Source organism: Nicotiana tabacum, chromosome 13 (genome assembly GCF_000715075.1).
Source record: "Nicotiana tabacum cultivar K326 chromosome 13, ASM71507v2, whole genome shotgun sequence".
NCBI classification, from domain to species: domain Eukaryota; kingdom Viridiplantae; phylum Streptophyta; class Magnoliopsida; order Solanales; family Solanaceae; genus Nicotiana; species Nicotiana tabacum.
In genome coordinates, this window is record NC_134092.1 from 7,263,738 (window position 1) to 7,277,723 (window position 13,986).

The window sequence follows — 13,986 nt, forward strand, 5'->3', positions numbered from 1 at the left end:
GCACAAAGCCAAGCTGCCAAAGACATCAAGGCCACAAATCGACCACCATTTTTCAAAACTCACATTTTTTCTTTGTTTGCAACATGAACAAAACAATGAAGAATGGTGATTTCTAAAGGACAAATGTCGCCAAAGGTAAGATTCCTCAAAATCTCCACTTTCCTTTAATTTTAGCATGCATAACTATTGTTCATACCTCTCATTTCCGTAGCTTAACCCAGGTAGAACCTTTTCGCCTAGGGGGGATTCAGCTCATAGTTTCGGGTAGAAGCACTCTTCGCCCAAGCTATTTTTTGTTGCTTAACCCAGGTAGAATATTTTCACCTAGGGGGATCCAGCTAATATTTTCGGGTAGAAGTACTTTTCGCCCAGGCTGTTTTCATTGCTTAACCCAGGTAGAACCTTTTTACCTAGGGGATCCAGCTCACAGTTCCGGGTAGAAGTACTGTTCGCCCAGGTTATTTTTCGTAGCTTAACCCAGGTAGAGCATTTTCGCCTAGGGGGATCCAGCTCATAGTTCCGGGTAGAAGCACTTTTCGCCCAGGCTGTTTTAGGTAGCTTAACCCAGGTAGAACATTTTCGCCTAGGGGGATCCAGCTCATATTTCCGGGTAGAAGTACTATTCGCCCAGGATTGGTTTTTGTAGCTTAACCTAGGTAGAACCTTTTCGCCTATGAGGATCCAGCTCATAGTTTTCGGGTAGAAATACTATTCGCCCAGGATTGGTTTTTGTAGCTTAACCCAGGTAGAACCTTTTCGCCTAGGGGGATCCAGCTCATAGTTCCGGGTAGAAACACTTTTCTCCCAGGCTGTTTTAGGAAGCTTAACCCAGGTAGAACATTTTTGCCTAGGGGGATCCAGCTCATATTTCCGGGTAGAAGTACTATTCGCCCAGGATTGATTTTTGTAGCTTAACTTAGGTAGAACCTTTTCGCCTATAGGGATCCAGCTCATATTTTCGGGTAGAAGTACTATTCGCCCAGGATTGGTTTTTGTAGCTTAACCTAGGTAGAACTTTTTCGCCTATGGGAATCCAGCTCATAGTTTCCGGGTAAAAATACTATTCACCCGGGATTGGTTTTTGTAGCTTAACCCAGGTAGAACCTTTTCGCCTAGGGGGATCCAGCTCATAGTTCCGGGTAGAAGCACTTTTTGCTCAGGCTGTTTTAGGTAGCTTAACCCAGGTAGAATATTTTCGCCTAGGGGGATCCAGCTCATATTTCCGGGTAGAAGTACTATTCGCCTAGGATTGGTTTTTGTAGCTTAACCTAGGTAGAACCTTTTCGCCTATGGGGATCCAGCTCATAGTTTCCGGGTAGAAATACTATTCGCCCAGGATTGGTTTTTGTAGCTTAACCCAGGTAGAACCTTTTCGCCTAGGGGGATCTAGCTCATAGTTCCGGGTAGAAGTACTTTTCACCCAGGCTGTTTTAGGTAGCTAAACCCCAGGTAGAACATTTTCGCCTAGGGGGATCCAACTCATATTTCCGGGTAGAAGTACTATTCGCCCATGATTGGTTTTGTAGCTTAACCTAGGTAGAACCTTTTCGCCTATGGGGATCCAACTCATAGTTTCCGGGTAGAAATACTATTCGCCCAGGATTGGTTTTTATAGCTTAACCCAGATAGAACCTTTTCGCCTAGGGGGATCCAGCTCATAGTTCCGGGTAGAAGTACTTTTCGCCCAGGCTGTTTAACGTAGCTTAACCCAGGTAGAACCTTTTTCGCCTAGGGGGATCTAGCTCATAGTTCCGAGTAGAAGTACTATTCGCCCACGCTTGCTTTTCGTAGTTTAACTCGGGTAGAAACTTGTCACCTAGGGGGATACAACTCATAGTTCCGGGTAGAAGTACTTTTCACTCAGGTTGTTTTACGTAGCTTAACCGAGGTAGAACTATTTGCCTAGGGCGATCCAACTCATAGTTTCGGGTAGAAGTACTTTTCGCTCAGGATGTTTTATGTAGCTTAACCCAGGTAGAGCCTTTTCGCTTAGGGGGATCCAGCTCATATTTTCAGGTAGAAGTACTTTTCGCCTAAGCTTGCTTTTCATAGATTAACCCAGGTAGAACCTTTTCGCCTAGGGGGATCCAGCTCATAGTTCCGGGTAGAAGTAATTTTCGCCCAGGCTGTTTAACGTAGCTTAACCCAGGTAGAACCTTTTTCGCCTAAGGGGATCTAGCTCATAGTTCCGAGTAGAAGTACTCTTCGCTCAGGTTATTTTTTGTAGCTTAACCGAGGTAGAACCTTTTCACCTAGGGGGATCCAGCTCATAGTTCCGGGTAGAAGTACTCTTCGCTCAGGTTGTTTTACATAGCTTAACCCAGGTAGAACATTTTTGCCTAGGGGGATCCAGCTTACAGTTCCGGGTAGAAGTACTTTTCGCCCAGGTTTTTTTTCGTTACTTAACTCAGGTAGAACCTTTTCGCCTACGGGGATCCAGCACATAGTTCCGGGTAGAAGTACTCTTCGCTCAAGTTATTTTTTGTAGCTTAACCCAGGTAGAACCTTTTCACCTTGGGGGATCCAGCTCATATTTCCGGGTAGAAGTACTCTTCGCTCAGGTTGTTTTACGGAGCTTAACCCAGGTAGAATCTTTTCACCTAGGGGGATCCAACTCATAGTTTCGGGTAGAAGTACTCTTCGCTCAGGATGTTTTACGTAGCTTAACTCAGGTAGAACCATTTCGCTTAGGGGGATCCAGCTCATAGTTCCGGGTAGAAGTACTCTTCGCTCAGGTTACTTTTCGTAGCTTAACCCAGGTAGAACCTTTTCGCCTAGGGGGATCCAGTTCATAGTTCCGGGTAGAAGTACTCTTCGCTCAGGATGTTTTACGTAGCTTAACTCAGGTAGAACCATTTACGTAGTTTAACCCAGGTAGAACCTTTTTTGCCTAGGGGGATCCAGCTCACAGTTCCGGATAGAAGTACTCTTCGCCTAGGTTGTTTTTCGTAGCTTAACCCAGGTAGAGCCTTTTCGCCTAGGGGGATCCAACTCATAGTTCCAGGTAGAAGTACTCTTCGCCCAGGTTTGTTTAATTTGGTTTAATTCGGGTAGAAGTACTCTTTGTCCAGTCTTGTTTTTCATAGTTTAACCCAGGTAGAACTTTTTCGCCAAGGGGATTCAACATTTTTTTTCCCCAGTAATATAGGGCGCCAACCCCTGGTTATATTATCCTTTTCAGTAATACAGGGCGCCAACCCCTGGTTACATTATCCTTTTCAGTAATACAGGGCGCCAACCCCTAGTTACATTATCCTTTTCAGTAATACAGGGCGCCAACCCCTGGTTACATTATCTTTTTCAGTAATACAGGGCACCAACCCCTGGTTACATTTCCTTTTCAGTAATACAGGGCACCAACCCTTGATTACCTTTCCTTTTCAGTAATACAGGGCGCCAACCCCTGGTTATATTTCTTTTTCAGTAATACAGGGCGCCAACCCCTGGTTACATTATCCTTTTCGGTAATACAGGGCGCCAACCCCTGGTTACATTATGCTTTTCAGTAATACAGAGCGTCAACCCCTAGTTACATTATCCTTTTTCAGTAATACAGGGCACCAACCCCTGATTACCTTTCCTTTTCAGTAATATAGGGCGCCAACCCCTTGTTATATTTCTTTTTCAGTAATACAGGGCGACATCCCCTGATTACATTTCCTTACCAGTATAGGGTACACCAATCCCTGATCTCCTTACCAGTATAGGGTACACCAATCCTTTGTTGTGTTCTCCAACATATGGTACACCACCTCCTAGTTGATTTGATTTTAAATGCAGGATACACCACTCCCTGGTATCATTGCCAATATAGGGTATCCTATTCTCTAACCACAGTTTCCCAACATAAGGTACACAAATCCTTAGTTGAGACATTCTTTTGGGACAATAAAAAAACAAAATCATCATGACCTTTTCAGGGTACACCATTACTTTTTTATTTTATTTTCTTTCAATAAAGAAGTAGTTTAGAATTTTTGTTACAATAACTCACGAAATTTTTCTAGTGAAAACTGGGGCAGAAAAATTTTGTTCGTTTGTTTGTTGTGATGTCTGAGCAGGTTTTACCATGAGGCACAGTGTTCGAGATGAACAAAAGAAAAAGTCTCAATCCAGAATAAAGAAAAGAAAAGGAAAAGAAGTGAATCCAAATGCAGAAGCAGATGGAAAGGATATGGACAGCTCAAGACATGACTGAAGTTACGAGCTTCACATTTCCCGTCTTGCTCAGAAGAAGCCGTAAAAGAATGAACTAGCACCTACAGCTAGAAAACATCAAGGTTCAGATCAGAGCTTGCATGAACAATCAGTCAAGACTAAAGATCAAGGTTCAGAAGATTTATAAATAGGAATCTTGTAACTTATAGCTGATAGGCTTGTTTAGTTCCTTTAGATTTTGATGTAATAACAGGGCTACGGACCGGAGCCTCGACGGAACCTAGCTCGACTTTCGAACTCATCACTCCATCATTTTTCTTGAACTACATGCGACCTGATTCCCTTATAACCTGGGATATGTAGGTTGTCCAAAATCAGGACTCGATTGCACCTTTTTCTTTTATTTTCTTCCTCTTTTGAATAACGATATGGTCAAAACTTAGTCACACGGCTCACTTTATCTTTGCCTGAAAACTTTTAATGTTTCCAAGCAAAGAGGGGCATGCTGTGAGCACCTAATTTTTTACCGTGCTTAAATATTTTTCGCTCCCATCTTCCCACGTGTGTCCCCACTCTTTGTCCCCCATGCTTGTCCCCCATACTTTGTCCCCCATGCTTGTCCCCCCACACTTTGCTTCCCATTCCCCACTCCTTGTCCCTCATGCTTGTCTCCTATCACAACCCCCCATATCTCCCCAATTCCCTAAAAAACGGATCTCTCTCCCCAAAGAGAAGACAGTCGTTGCCCTCATTCCCTCTATAAACTCCAACGGACCACACCTTCATATGGGGGGTGCTGGAAAAAAAATACCTCACAAGCTCCAAACAATAAGCTGCTATTTACTCCATAGATCTAAACTTTAGAACTCTAGCATTACAATATTTTCTTCAAAGAAAAATACAACAGCAAAGCTAGCAAAATTCAGCAGTTGTAACTCTCCCCATTTTATTCTTAAAACGGTCCCAAACTCCATTAAAAACATCACCGAAGATCAGCTGAAAATCCATAGCAAAAACAGTCCAAAACTTGCCCTCCTCAGCCCAAAAACAGCTGAAAATGCAGCCATGAAACCCCAGTTCCGAAACCAGTCCAAAATATCATGAAATCTCAGTGTGTCCTCCCTCACAACACTCTCTACGGGTCAGTGAAGGGATCGAGTTCGTCGAGGTTGACGTGGGAGTTTTTCGGCTGAAGGTTCATGTTGGTTGAGCTTGTTTGCTGCTCATTTTGGTCGCCGCCTTGTCCGGTCGGTTGGATTCATTAGCTCGAAGCTCTTGTCCGACACTTGTCTCTATTGTACAACTTTGTTGAAGGAGTTTTCGTTATTAATCAATTGGAAAATCAATTTTGGCTTCACAAAAGGTCCAGTTCCTTAATTACTTTTATTTTTATACTATTCTATTAGTGGATGAATATTTTATAAAAGTGTTTTCTTGTTCTGTTTGAAAATCTTTGAATGTTGCCATATATTAATGTGTGTTAGCATGCCTTAAAGATTACTGATTGTTGAATACGATTTGTCTCATAAAATAAGTTAAGTTACTAAATGAGCTCACAGTTATTTATTTGGAGTTGGACATGGGATATTCGAATAATCGAATTGCTTCTGTTTGTTTAATAACTTGAAAGGAAGATAGAAAATTTTGATGACAAAAGAAGTGATATTTAGAAAAAGGCGATTTTAGATTCTTGGGCCAAAAGACTTCTCTCTTTAAGAATTGTTTTTATGCTTGATTTAGAATAAAGTTAGAATTGGTTTTTTGAATGAACATTAGTGACTATAGAATTGAAAAGTGATAGACTTTTAATGATTAAATGTTTTAATTTGGGAATAACTCAACATGCGTAGTAGCTTTAGGCGTGCTCATAATTTATTGTCATGATTATGTACATGTTCGCGTGACATGATTATGATTCTCAAAATAAATCAAGGTATGCATTCACGCAATTTTGACAAAACAATCTTAATAATTAATAAAGTGTTATTAGTTGTGTACACGTACTCGTGACATGATTTTGGCACAATAAATAAAATAAATTCACACACGCGATTTGTTTCAAAGATAATTTTATATTTTAATAATAAAAGCGGACATAGATAAAACATGGAAACCAATAAATCACAGTTTGTCCAAAATTAATTCAAGCTAATTTTAGTCAATAAAGCGACCGTGCTAGAACCACGGGACTCGGGGAATGCCTTACACCTTCTCCCCGGTCAACAGAATTCCTTACCCGGATTTTGTTTTGCAGATCAATAATAAAAGAGTCAAATCTTCTTTTGACTAGAGATTCAAATAAAAGGTGACTTGGAACACCCAAAAAATCAATTGCAAGTGGCGACTCTGTAAATAAAATAATCCCTATTCAAGTTTGTCACTTTAATTGAAAAAACTCTTTAACCTCATGTCCTTTTGGGGGTAGTAAAAAGGGTGTGACATAAACCATCTTCAATAATCACTAACAAAATCAGTAAACTCAAAATTTATCTCTTGTTCTCGTTCTTCATCAACCTCTTCTTCTCATTCATTTTTAATCTGCTTTTGAATTTCACTTATTCTACACCTTTTCGCATTCCCAGACCATCATCTTCTTCTCTCTATTGTTGTCAACTGTCTCGAGAATGTATTGAGTAATATGTACTATATATTGCTCCCTTGTTGTCACGGAATGATTTATGGTTAAATTTGCTTATTTATTAAACAATTACTCATTAGGTTGAAACTTGTAGGCCTATAGCACTTGGAATGCTTGAAAGCAAACCTGTAATTATTTATATTTGTAAGAATTCTTTTAAGTTAATATAATATTAGCCAGGTGTTTCAATGCACTACCTTGGTTCTTATCGTCAAAAGTATTATTAAGAGATATGAAGATTCAAGTAGTTTAATTCAAGTATCTAAAATATTAGGGAAAATTATATTGTCAAAAACTTGAAAAATAAAAAATAAAAGCTAAAAAATTTGAAAAGACAATTGATTACATTCCTTAATGCTATGACCATACAAGAAAATTATGAAGTTTTTTAGTAATAGAAAGGGTCAAATAGTAAATACTAGGAAATTATGAAGTTGTAACTTTCGACACCCAAAATAGTTTTCTGGTGGGTATAGTCGTATAGAAAAGCCTTTGTTAGTGAACTAAAATTTAATGGTAACTTGGGATATTGAAATAAGAATTTAAAAAATTGGAAAGAAAATTTAATGCATTTTTAAGTCTGTATTAAGTAAAAGGCCTTAGAAATGGCATTTAATGCATCCCGATGTAGCTTGCTGCTTTTTTTAATGTGTTAAAACGTTGAGAAATAAAAACTTGATTTTTTTATTTATTGATTCCTAATGTCAACGTACAATGAAATAATAATAAAATTTATTTGTTTTTTTAGTTTTCTATCTATATTCAATATTCGCTTCGAGGCCGACTAACATGAATTTACGTTATGATAATTTCAATAAATAAAAATGCCAAATAATTCGTTAAACATATGCTCCTCTACAAACCAATAAATTCCTGCTTTATACCTATTACTCTTCACCTTTTTTAGTTATTTATTAAGATTATCTCTAGGCAACTTACCAATTGGAACATTGCATAAAAGGAGACTTTTTTAAAAACTATTATTCTCAAATTAAAATGTCAATTTATGCCAAGAAATAGGAGAGTTATATTGATAAGATCTGCTTAGTTTTGTTAAACAATTCATCCAATAAAAGTACTACTCCCTCCGTTCACTTTTACTTGTCCATTATTCAGGGACGGCCTGACAAATTTTGTGGCATAAAGCCAAACTTTACGAGGGGCCTTAACTTTTCTTTAAAAAAAAGTTATTATATTTTTATTTAAAGTCTATTTTTCTATTTTTTTTTAGATGCAAAATTATTACTCACTCCGTTTCAATTTATGTGAACTTATTTCCTTTTTAATCCGTGCCAAAAAGAATGACTTCTTTCCTTATTTGGCAACAATTTACCTTTATGTAATGATTTATAGCCACACAAAATATATGTGCCTCATTTTACGTCACAAATTCAAAAGTCTTCTCTCTTTTCTTAAACTCCGTGCCCAGTCAAATGAGTTCATATAAATTGAAACGGAGGGAGTAATAATTTTCTTATAATTAATTTCTCCTAATAAGTCTTTTTCAATTGACAAAATAGCTAACTCATGTAACCTTTCTTGAGACATTGTTGATCTTAGTTAAGATTTTAATCAATTTTAATTCTGAAAAAAAAAATATTTCCGCTGAAGTAACAGTAGTAGGAGTTATTAACATTATTCAATAAGCAACATAGCTATTTTTAAAACCTTTTTATTTAATTGAGTATATAAATTAAACTTCTTTGACATTTTTAATTCAGAAAATAAATCGAAACCATCATTGATTATTATGCTTTAAGGAATATTCAAAATTAAGGCAATATTTTTTCAAATTTCCAGCATATAGTGATCTCAACTTTTTACCGCTGAATAGAAAATCAAAAATATTTTCATATGCTTCGAATTGTTCAAATTTATCTTAAGTGAAAATATAGCTTTCTCTACTATGTATAAAAAGTAATAAGCTCTAAAGAACTCTTCGAGAGATTTTGAGATTTTATTATCAACATTCTCATCAAATTATTTCTTCATATATATCACATGTTTCTTACGAAATCCGGGTTCATTATTCATTTCAAATACAATTTCCTTGGCAGAAATCATAACAGCTACAAATCCTTCTTCTCTATATTTATTAAAGAAAGAAATCAAACATTTTTACTTTACATAACTTTTTTTAAACTTATATATAACTCATTAAGTGTAACAAAAAATGGGGCCCCCACAAATGTAGAGTCTAAAACAGTTGATTTACCTATTAATTGATATGCAAAAAGTGACAAGTGAAAATAAAAAATTATTGTTAGAATATTTAACAACTAAAAGTGAACGGAGGTAGTACTAGTAAAGAAGAGAAAAAATGCCTAGCTAATTTGCTGAACTTTAGAGTTTGTTAACTCGTAATTATTTCCAAATTTCAAACACTTCAACTCTTGTGCTAGAGTTATTTTTTTAATTATAAGTAATAATAATATTAAGTTTTCTTCTTGACCAAAAAGAAATTTTCGCAAGTGTGACCTTTCTCTAGAACGTCTTGTACCAATCATAAAAAGAAATAGTTTAAATAGTATAAAAGATACAATACCCTGAAAAAGACAGCACATAATCGTGATTAAGGTTGTTTATTATTCGATAAAAATCAATAATTCTATTTTATTTTTAATAGTTCAAAGTTCAACAGTCCGGTTTAAATTTACAAAAATGGTTCAAACAAATATTCCAAATTAATTTGGCAGAGCACCAAACATCTCATATTCATGCATGATTTGGGAAGGACCACACCCCTAAGTGATCGTTTAGTTGAAAAACAAGTTATCTCATGATTAATTATTTAAATATTAATAAACATGTAATTAGTTATCCACCATCCTATAGCAATAAAAAAATACTACAATCTCCGAAATTACTAATCCCGAGATTAGTTATACCACAGTTTCATCCAACCAAACGTGAGATAAACTCATCTCAAATTTAATCCCAAGATTAATTATCCCTTATCTCTCATACCAAACGAGTCCTAAGAGTGTGATGCTATTTCTACGATTCCAACCTATAACGTATAGATCACACGGATATAATTTTAGTGTTGCTTGCACCACTTAATATTCCAAATTAATTATTACATAATTTTAAAATACTAAAGTGATATTGTACTTGTCTAAATACAGATACAAGACATTCAATAATAGGTTTTCTCACTTTTGGGCCTTTCACTCATAAGTCCATAGCCGCCGCCTCTCTATTCCCATCTCCGGCGACGGAAGGTAAGAATCTCTTTCTTCTAGGGTTAAATTTGCTTATTTATTAAAGCCATTACTCATTAGTTTGAAATTCATAGCAATTCAGAATGCCTGAAAACAAGCCTGTAATTGGACTTTCATGGGAACCAAAATTACCTCAATTATCATTTGGTACCAAAAAGAGCAGCTCCAATAAGGAGGCAGAAACCAGTGCACTATACAAACCTAGTTCTGAACTTATTGACGGCTTATTTGTTCCGCCTAATGATCCTAAAAAGGTGAACAAATTTCTACGAAAACAAGTCAAGGATACTGCTGGCAAAAACTGGTATATCTCAAATTTTTAGTTCCTCAAATTTCAATATAGTTATTATCATGAATTTTTGTAGCTTTAACATACGCTGTCCAATAATGTATTTTTACACCATCGGGCCATGCTTGTTGATATTATTTGGGTGACCTGATAGTGTAAAAAATGTTTACGCTGACTGTGTATATAACTTAAATTCTTACGAAAGTTATGGATTGGTTGTGAAATTTTTAATTAGGTTTGATATGCCTGCACAAACAATTACTCCGGAGCTGAAAAGAGATCTCCAGCTGTTAAAGGTGATTCTTTAAATTGCAAAGTCTCTCTCTTTTTACTTGCATATTTTATAGCTCGACGAAAGGTTGATGTTTTTGTGTTACTTGTGAACTTTATAGATATGTATGAATGGAGAATTTACGTTCGTTTAGAAGCTAAATGTCATTGTATGACTTTTCCTTGTGCTTTTGAAGCACCTTCTTGGTACTAGCTTTAATAATATTATCTTACTTTATCAAAAGAAACGCTCTTCTAGAAGATAAATGGAGTGATTGGCACTTCATGTAAGAGATTACGATGAGGCTAAGCTTTTGTTTACAACTTTATTAAAGAATATTGAAGGAGCTACTTTTTTGTTACTACTGCTGCTATTAAAAGAAAGAAGAAGGTCCCTTGTCTAGGACGTGATCTTGAATTTGTGAACTAATTCATAACAATCATAGTCAAATTTGCTAAACATTTTAGATGAGTGTATTTCTGTGGGAATTCTTGGCTCATCTATCTTAGGAGCCCTAGTTGTTTTGTGAGATGTTGAAAATCAATAGACCATTTCCTTGAGTAAAGATGAGAGTGAGAAAAATAGAGATGTACACTTCACAATGCTGCCGATTAGTCCTCTACTTCCGCTGAACACTTTGTACATTATCAGTAAGCTAGGTAGAATTGGAATGTGTAATGGTCTCCTACTCATACTTCAGAAAAAACGCAACTTAGTGATGCTCCACTCTCAAGCTTTGTGTTCCATATTAACTAATTTTTGTGGTCTTAAAAGTGTAAAAAGTTTGGTTTTATGGTTCTCTTTTACAAATTCCCAAAAAGCTTAGACTAAAGAGGCGTATTAATTGACATCTCTGATTCATTTGTTATATCCCGTCACACTACATAAATAGACAAAAATGTTATATTCCATCTGGTGTATATAAGTTTTATGTTCTCCAACACAATACGATAATCCTAGTTCTACCTGTAATTTTTCTTGGATTCCGTTGACAAGTAGTGAAGTTACAGTCCTGAGTACATGTGCCAAACATGGACTTATCAAGATCCAACCATGCATAATGGCCACTTTTTCATATGATGTATTGCCAAGTTTTTCCATTTTTATGCCTCATTTAATTGCAGTAATTTCTCTTACGACTAAGTTCTCAATTCTGAAAAATCTGATTGCTTCAGTTAAGGGGTGCCATGGATCCAAAAAGGCACTACAAGAAAAGTGATTTGAAGTCAAAAGCACTACCTAAATATTTCCAGGCAAGTCTATTATGTCATAAACTATTTATTTATCATGCAGTCACTTTTATCAACATCTTATTTTCCTGTTGGGAAGAGGCAAGACTTTGATGGTTTGAAATTTGAGCAGGTTGGCACAGTAATAGAGCCAGCATCTGAATACTACTCAAGCAGACTGACTAAGAAGGAGAGAAAGACGACAATTACTGATGAGCTACTTTCCGACCGCAAACTTGGGTTGTATAGGTAAGTCATGAACATAAATAAAAGTTAAGGATCTGTGCGACTACTTTAGCAGGTCTGTTCAATAGAACTCTAGCAGTATTGTTTTGAGCTGGAGATTCACGTGTCTAATCAGGTTAGAATGAATGAATTTGCCTGCCTCTTCTAAATTAGCAGTGTTGGCAGCTAGTGATAAAGGATCCCTCTCTCAGTAGTTTAACAACTCAAGCTTTTCTAGTTTTTGATTAATTGTCAAGTTCAGCTCAATGAATTTCAAGGAGCCTGAGGAAAAAAGAACAATACCTTTGAATGCATAGTAAGAATCCTCAAACACCAATTCGCAGAAGTAAAAAATGAACTTGCTAAGGATGTTCATTATTACTAAAACATTCTCAATATGTGTGTCGGGCAGGTATGCTTGCTTAAAATGGGTAATGGGGTTGAATTGATGGGGGTTATGGTGAAAGGGGGCCGGACTGAATTCGAAGTTAACCGTCAGACAGTGAGGGAGCTGATATCTTAACATTAGAATACTCAGAGAATGAGGGAATCCTTAGATCTTCTTTTGCTATTGATCAATTTTTGTTCATCATTTCACCTTCAGAGCTTATTGATCTGTATCACCATACTAAGATATGTGGAGCATGATAACTATAAAGAATTTGAGCTTTATTTGCAGGCTCTCAAGCCTCCTTTTTGTGATTTCAGTTGAGTTCGGAAAATACTCAAACTAAGCAAAGATCTAAGCTTAAGAACAAGGGAACTGGAGTTGTAAATCTTAGTTAGGAGCTTAATTTATGTATTTTATGTTTTTTGCCTGCTTGCATTGCATTGGACATGCTCATTCTTTCATGGGTAATTGACTTATTGTTAACAAGGAATCGGGAAAACATAGTTTGCCTATCTACAGTCTAGAGTTCTATTAATAATACATGCATGGTTTTTTAAAGTTGTTGAGGAATGCTACAGTTTTACTTTTACCTCACTTGTAACTTTTTATTATGAAGAAAGTATTGGCTCATATCATGCTTTGTTCTGCTTACTATGTTCCTTCTGACCCACATATGCTACACAGAAAACGTAAGGTTCGCGAGATTGAAGAACATAATCGGCCAGGTGGAGTGGACAAGTGGAAGATTAGAGGTTCACAGTCATGGAAGCGCGCAAAGCAAAGAAGGCATTGAAGCTTACATAGTGTTTAAAAAACTGTGATTTCCATTTTCCCCTGTTTGGCCAATTGAGAAGGTTAGATATCTTTTATGAGGTGTACCTCACGTTCAAGAAAAATTATCCAGATGACATAATTTAGCAGGTTTGATAGAACATATAAAATCGCTGATGCCATAATTGCAGCAGCATGTAATACAAGTTTTTAGCACTCCAATTGAAATTGTTATCAAATTGGAACTGTCTTGCTGAGGATGTTCATAGGGAGAATACCTTTAAAAAAACCTAAACTTGGCACGGATTATTAGTTGTACGCCCCAAATTATTCGTAGTCTAATTATTCCGTTGTTATTCCGCTAAACCTAGACATCATTTGCATTTTGCACCATGAAGAATTTATTGACTTGTGTTTAGATTTGAGAACAAATTGGTTTTTTGTTACTGTTTCAGGATGTTTTGTTTTATTGTTGGAAGACATTTTGCAAATGCTCTTTTAATTAAATTCAGGACTAATTACGCACTTAGATACATTGTACGTACTCCTCGATGGAGAAAGCACACAAGGGTCTAACGAGTTGATAAAAGCTTTGCAATTTCCTACATCTTTAAACCAATTTTCACAACACTAGTCGCTAAATGCCCAGTTTTTTGTGTGTGTGTGTGTGTTTTAACGGTTGAAAGTGGTGTTTGGATCCTTTTGCGCATACCTTAACTATTTTATCAAGTACCTGCTATCTTCCACTAGCACAAGTACCGGTAACGCTATCCACCAAGACTTGGACATA

General features: G+C 36.5%; 1 protein-coding gene across 2 annotated transcripts; it reads left to right on the forward strand.

The window, feature by feature from the left end:
* Positions 1 to 9,882: 9,882 nt before the first annotated feature.
* LOC107784260 (rRNA-processing protein fcf2) lies at positions 9,883 to 13,647 on the forward strand. Of its 2 annotated transcripts, none has more exons than XM_016605359.2 (6): positions 9,883 to 10,020; positions 10,095 to 10,324; positions 10,545 to 10,605; positions 11,756 to 11,833; positions 11,943 to 12,058; positions 13,110 to 13,647. In XM_016605359.2, exons 2-6 carry the CDS (start codon positions 10,104 to 10,106, stop codon positions 13,216 to 13,218), a joined length of 585 nt encoding a protein of 194 aa, XP_016460845.1. In that variant the 5' UTR covers positions 9,883 to 10,020; positions 10,095 to 10,103; the 3' UTR covers positions 13,219 to 13,647. The 2 variants fall into 2 exon arrangements, with proteins under 2 accessions (XP_016460845.1, XP_016460846.1); XM_016605360.2 differs by having other exon boundaries at positions 9,904 to 10,020; positions 10,103 to 10,324.
* The last annotated feature ends 339 nt before the right edge of the window (positions 13,648 to 13,986 follow it).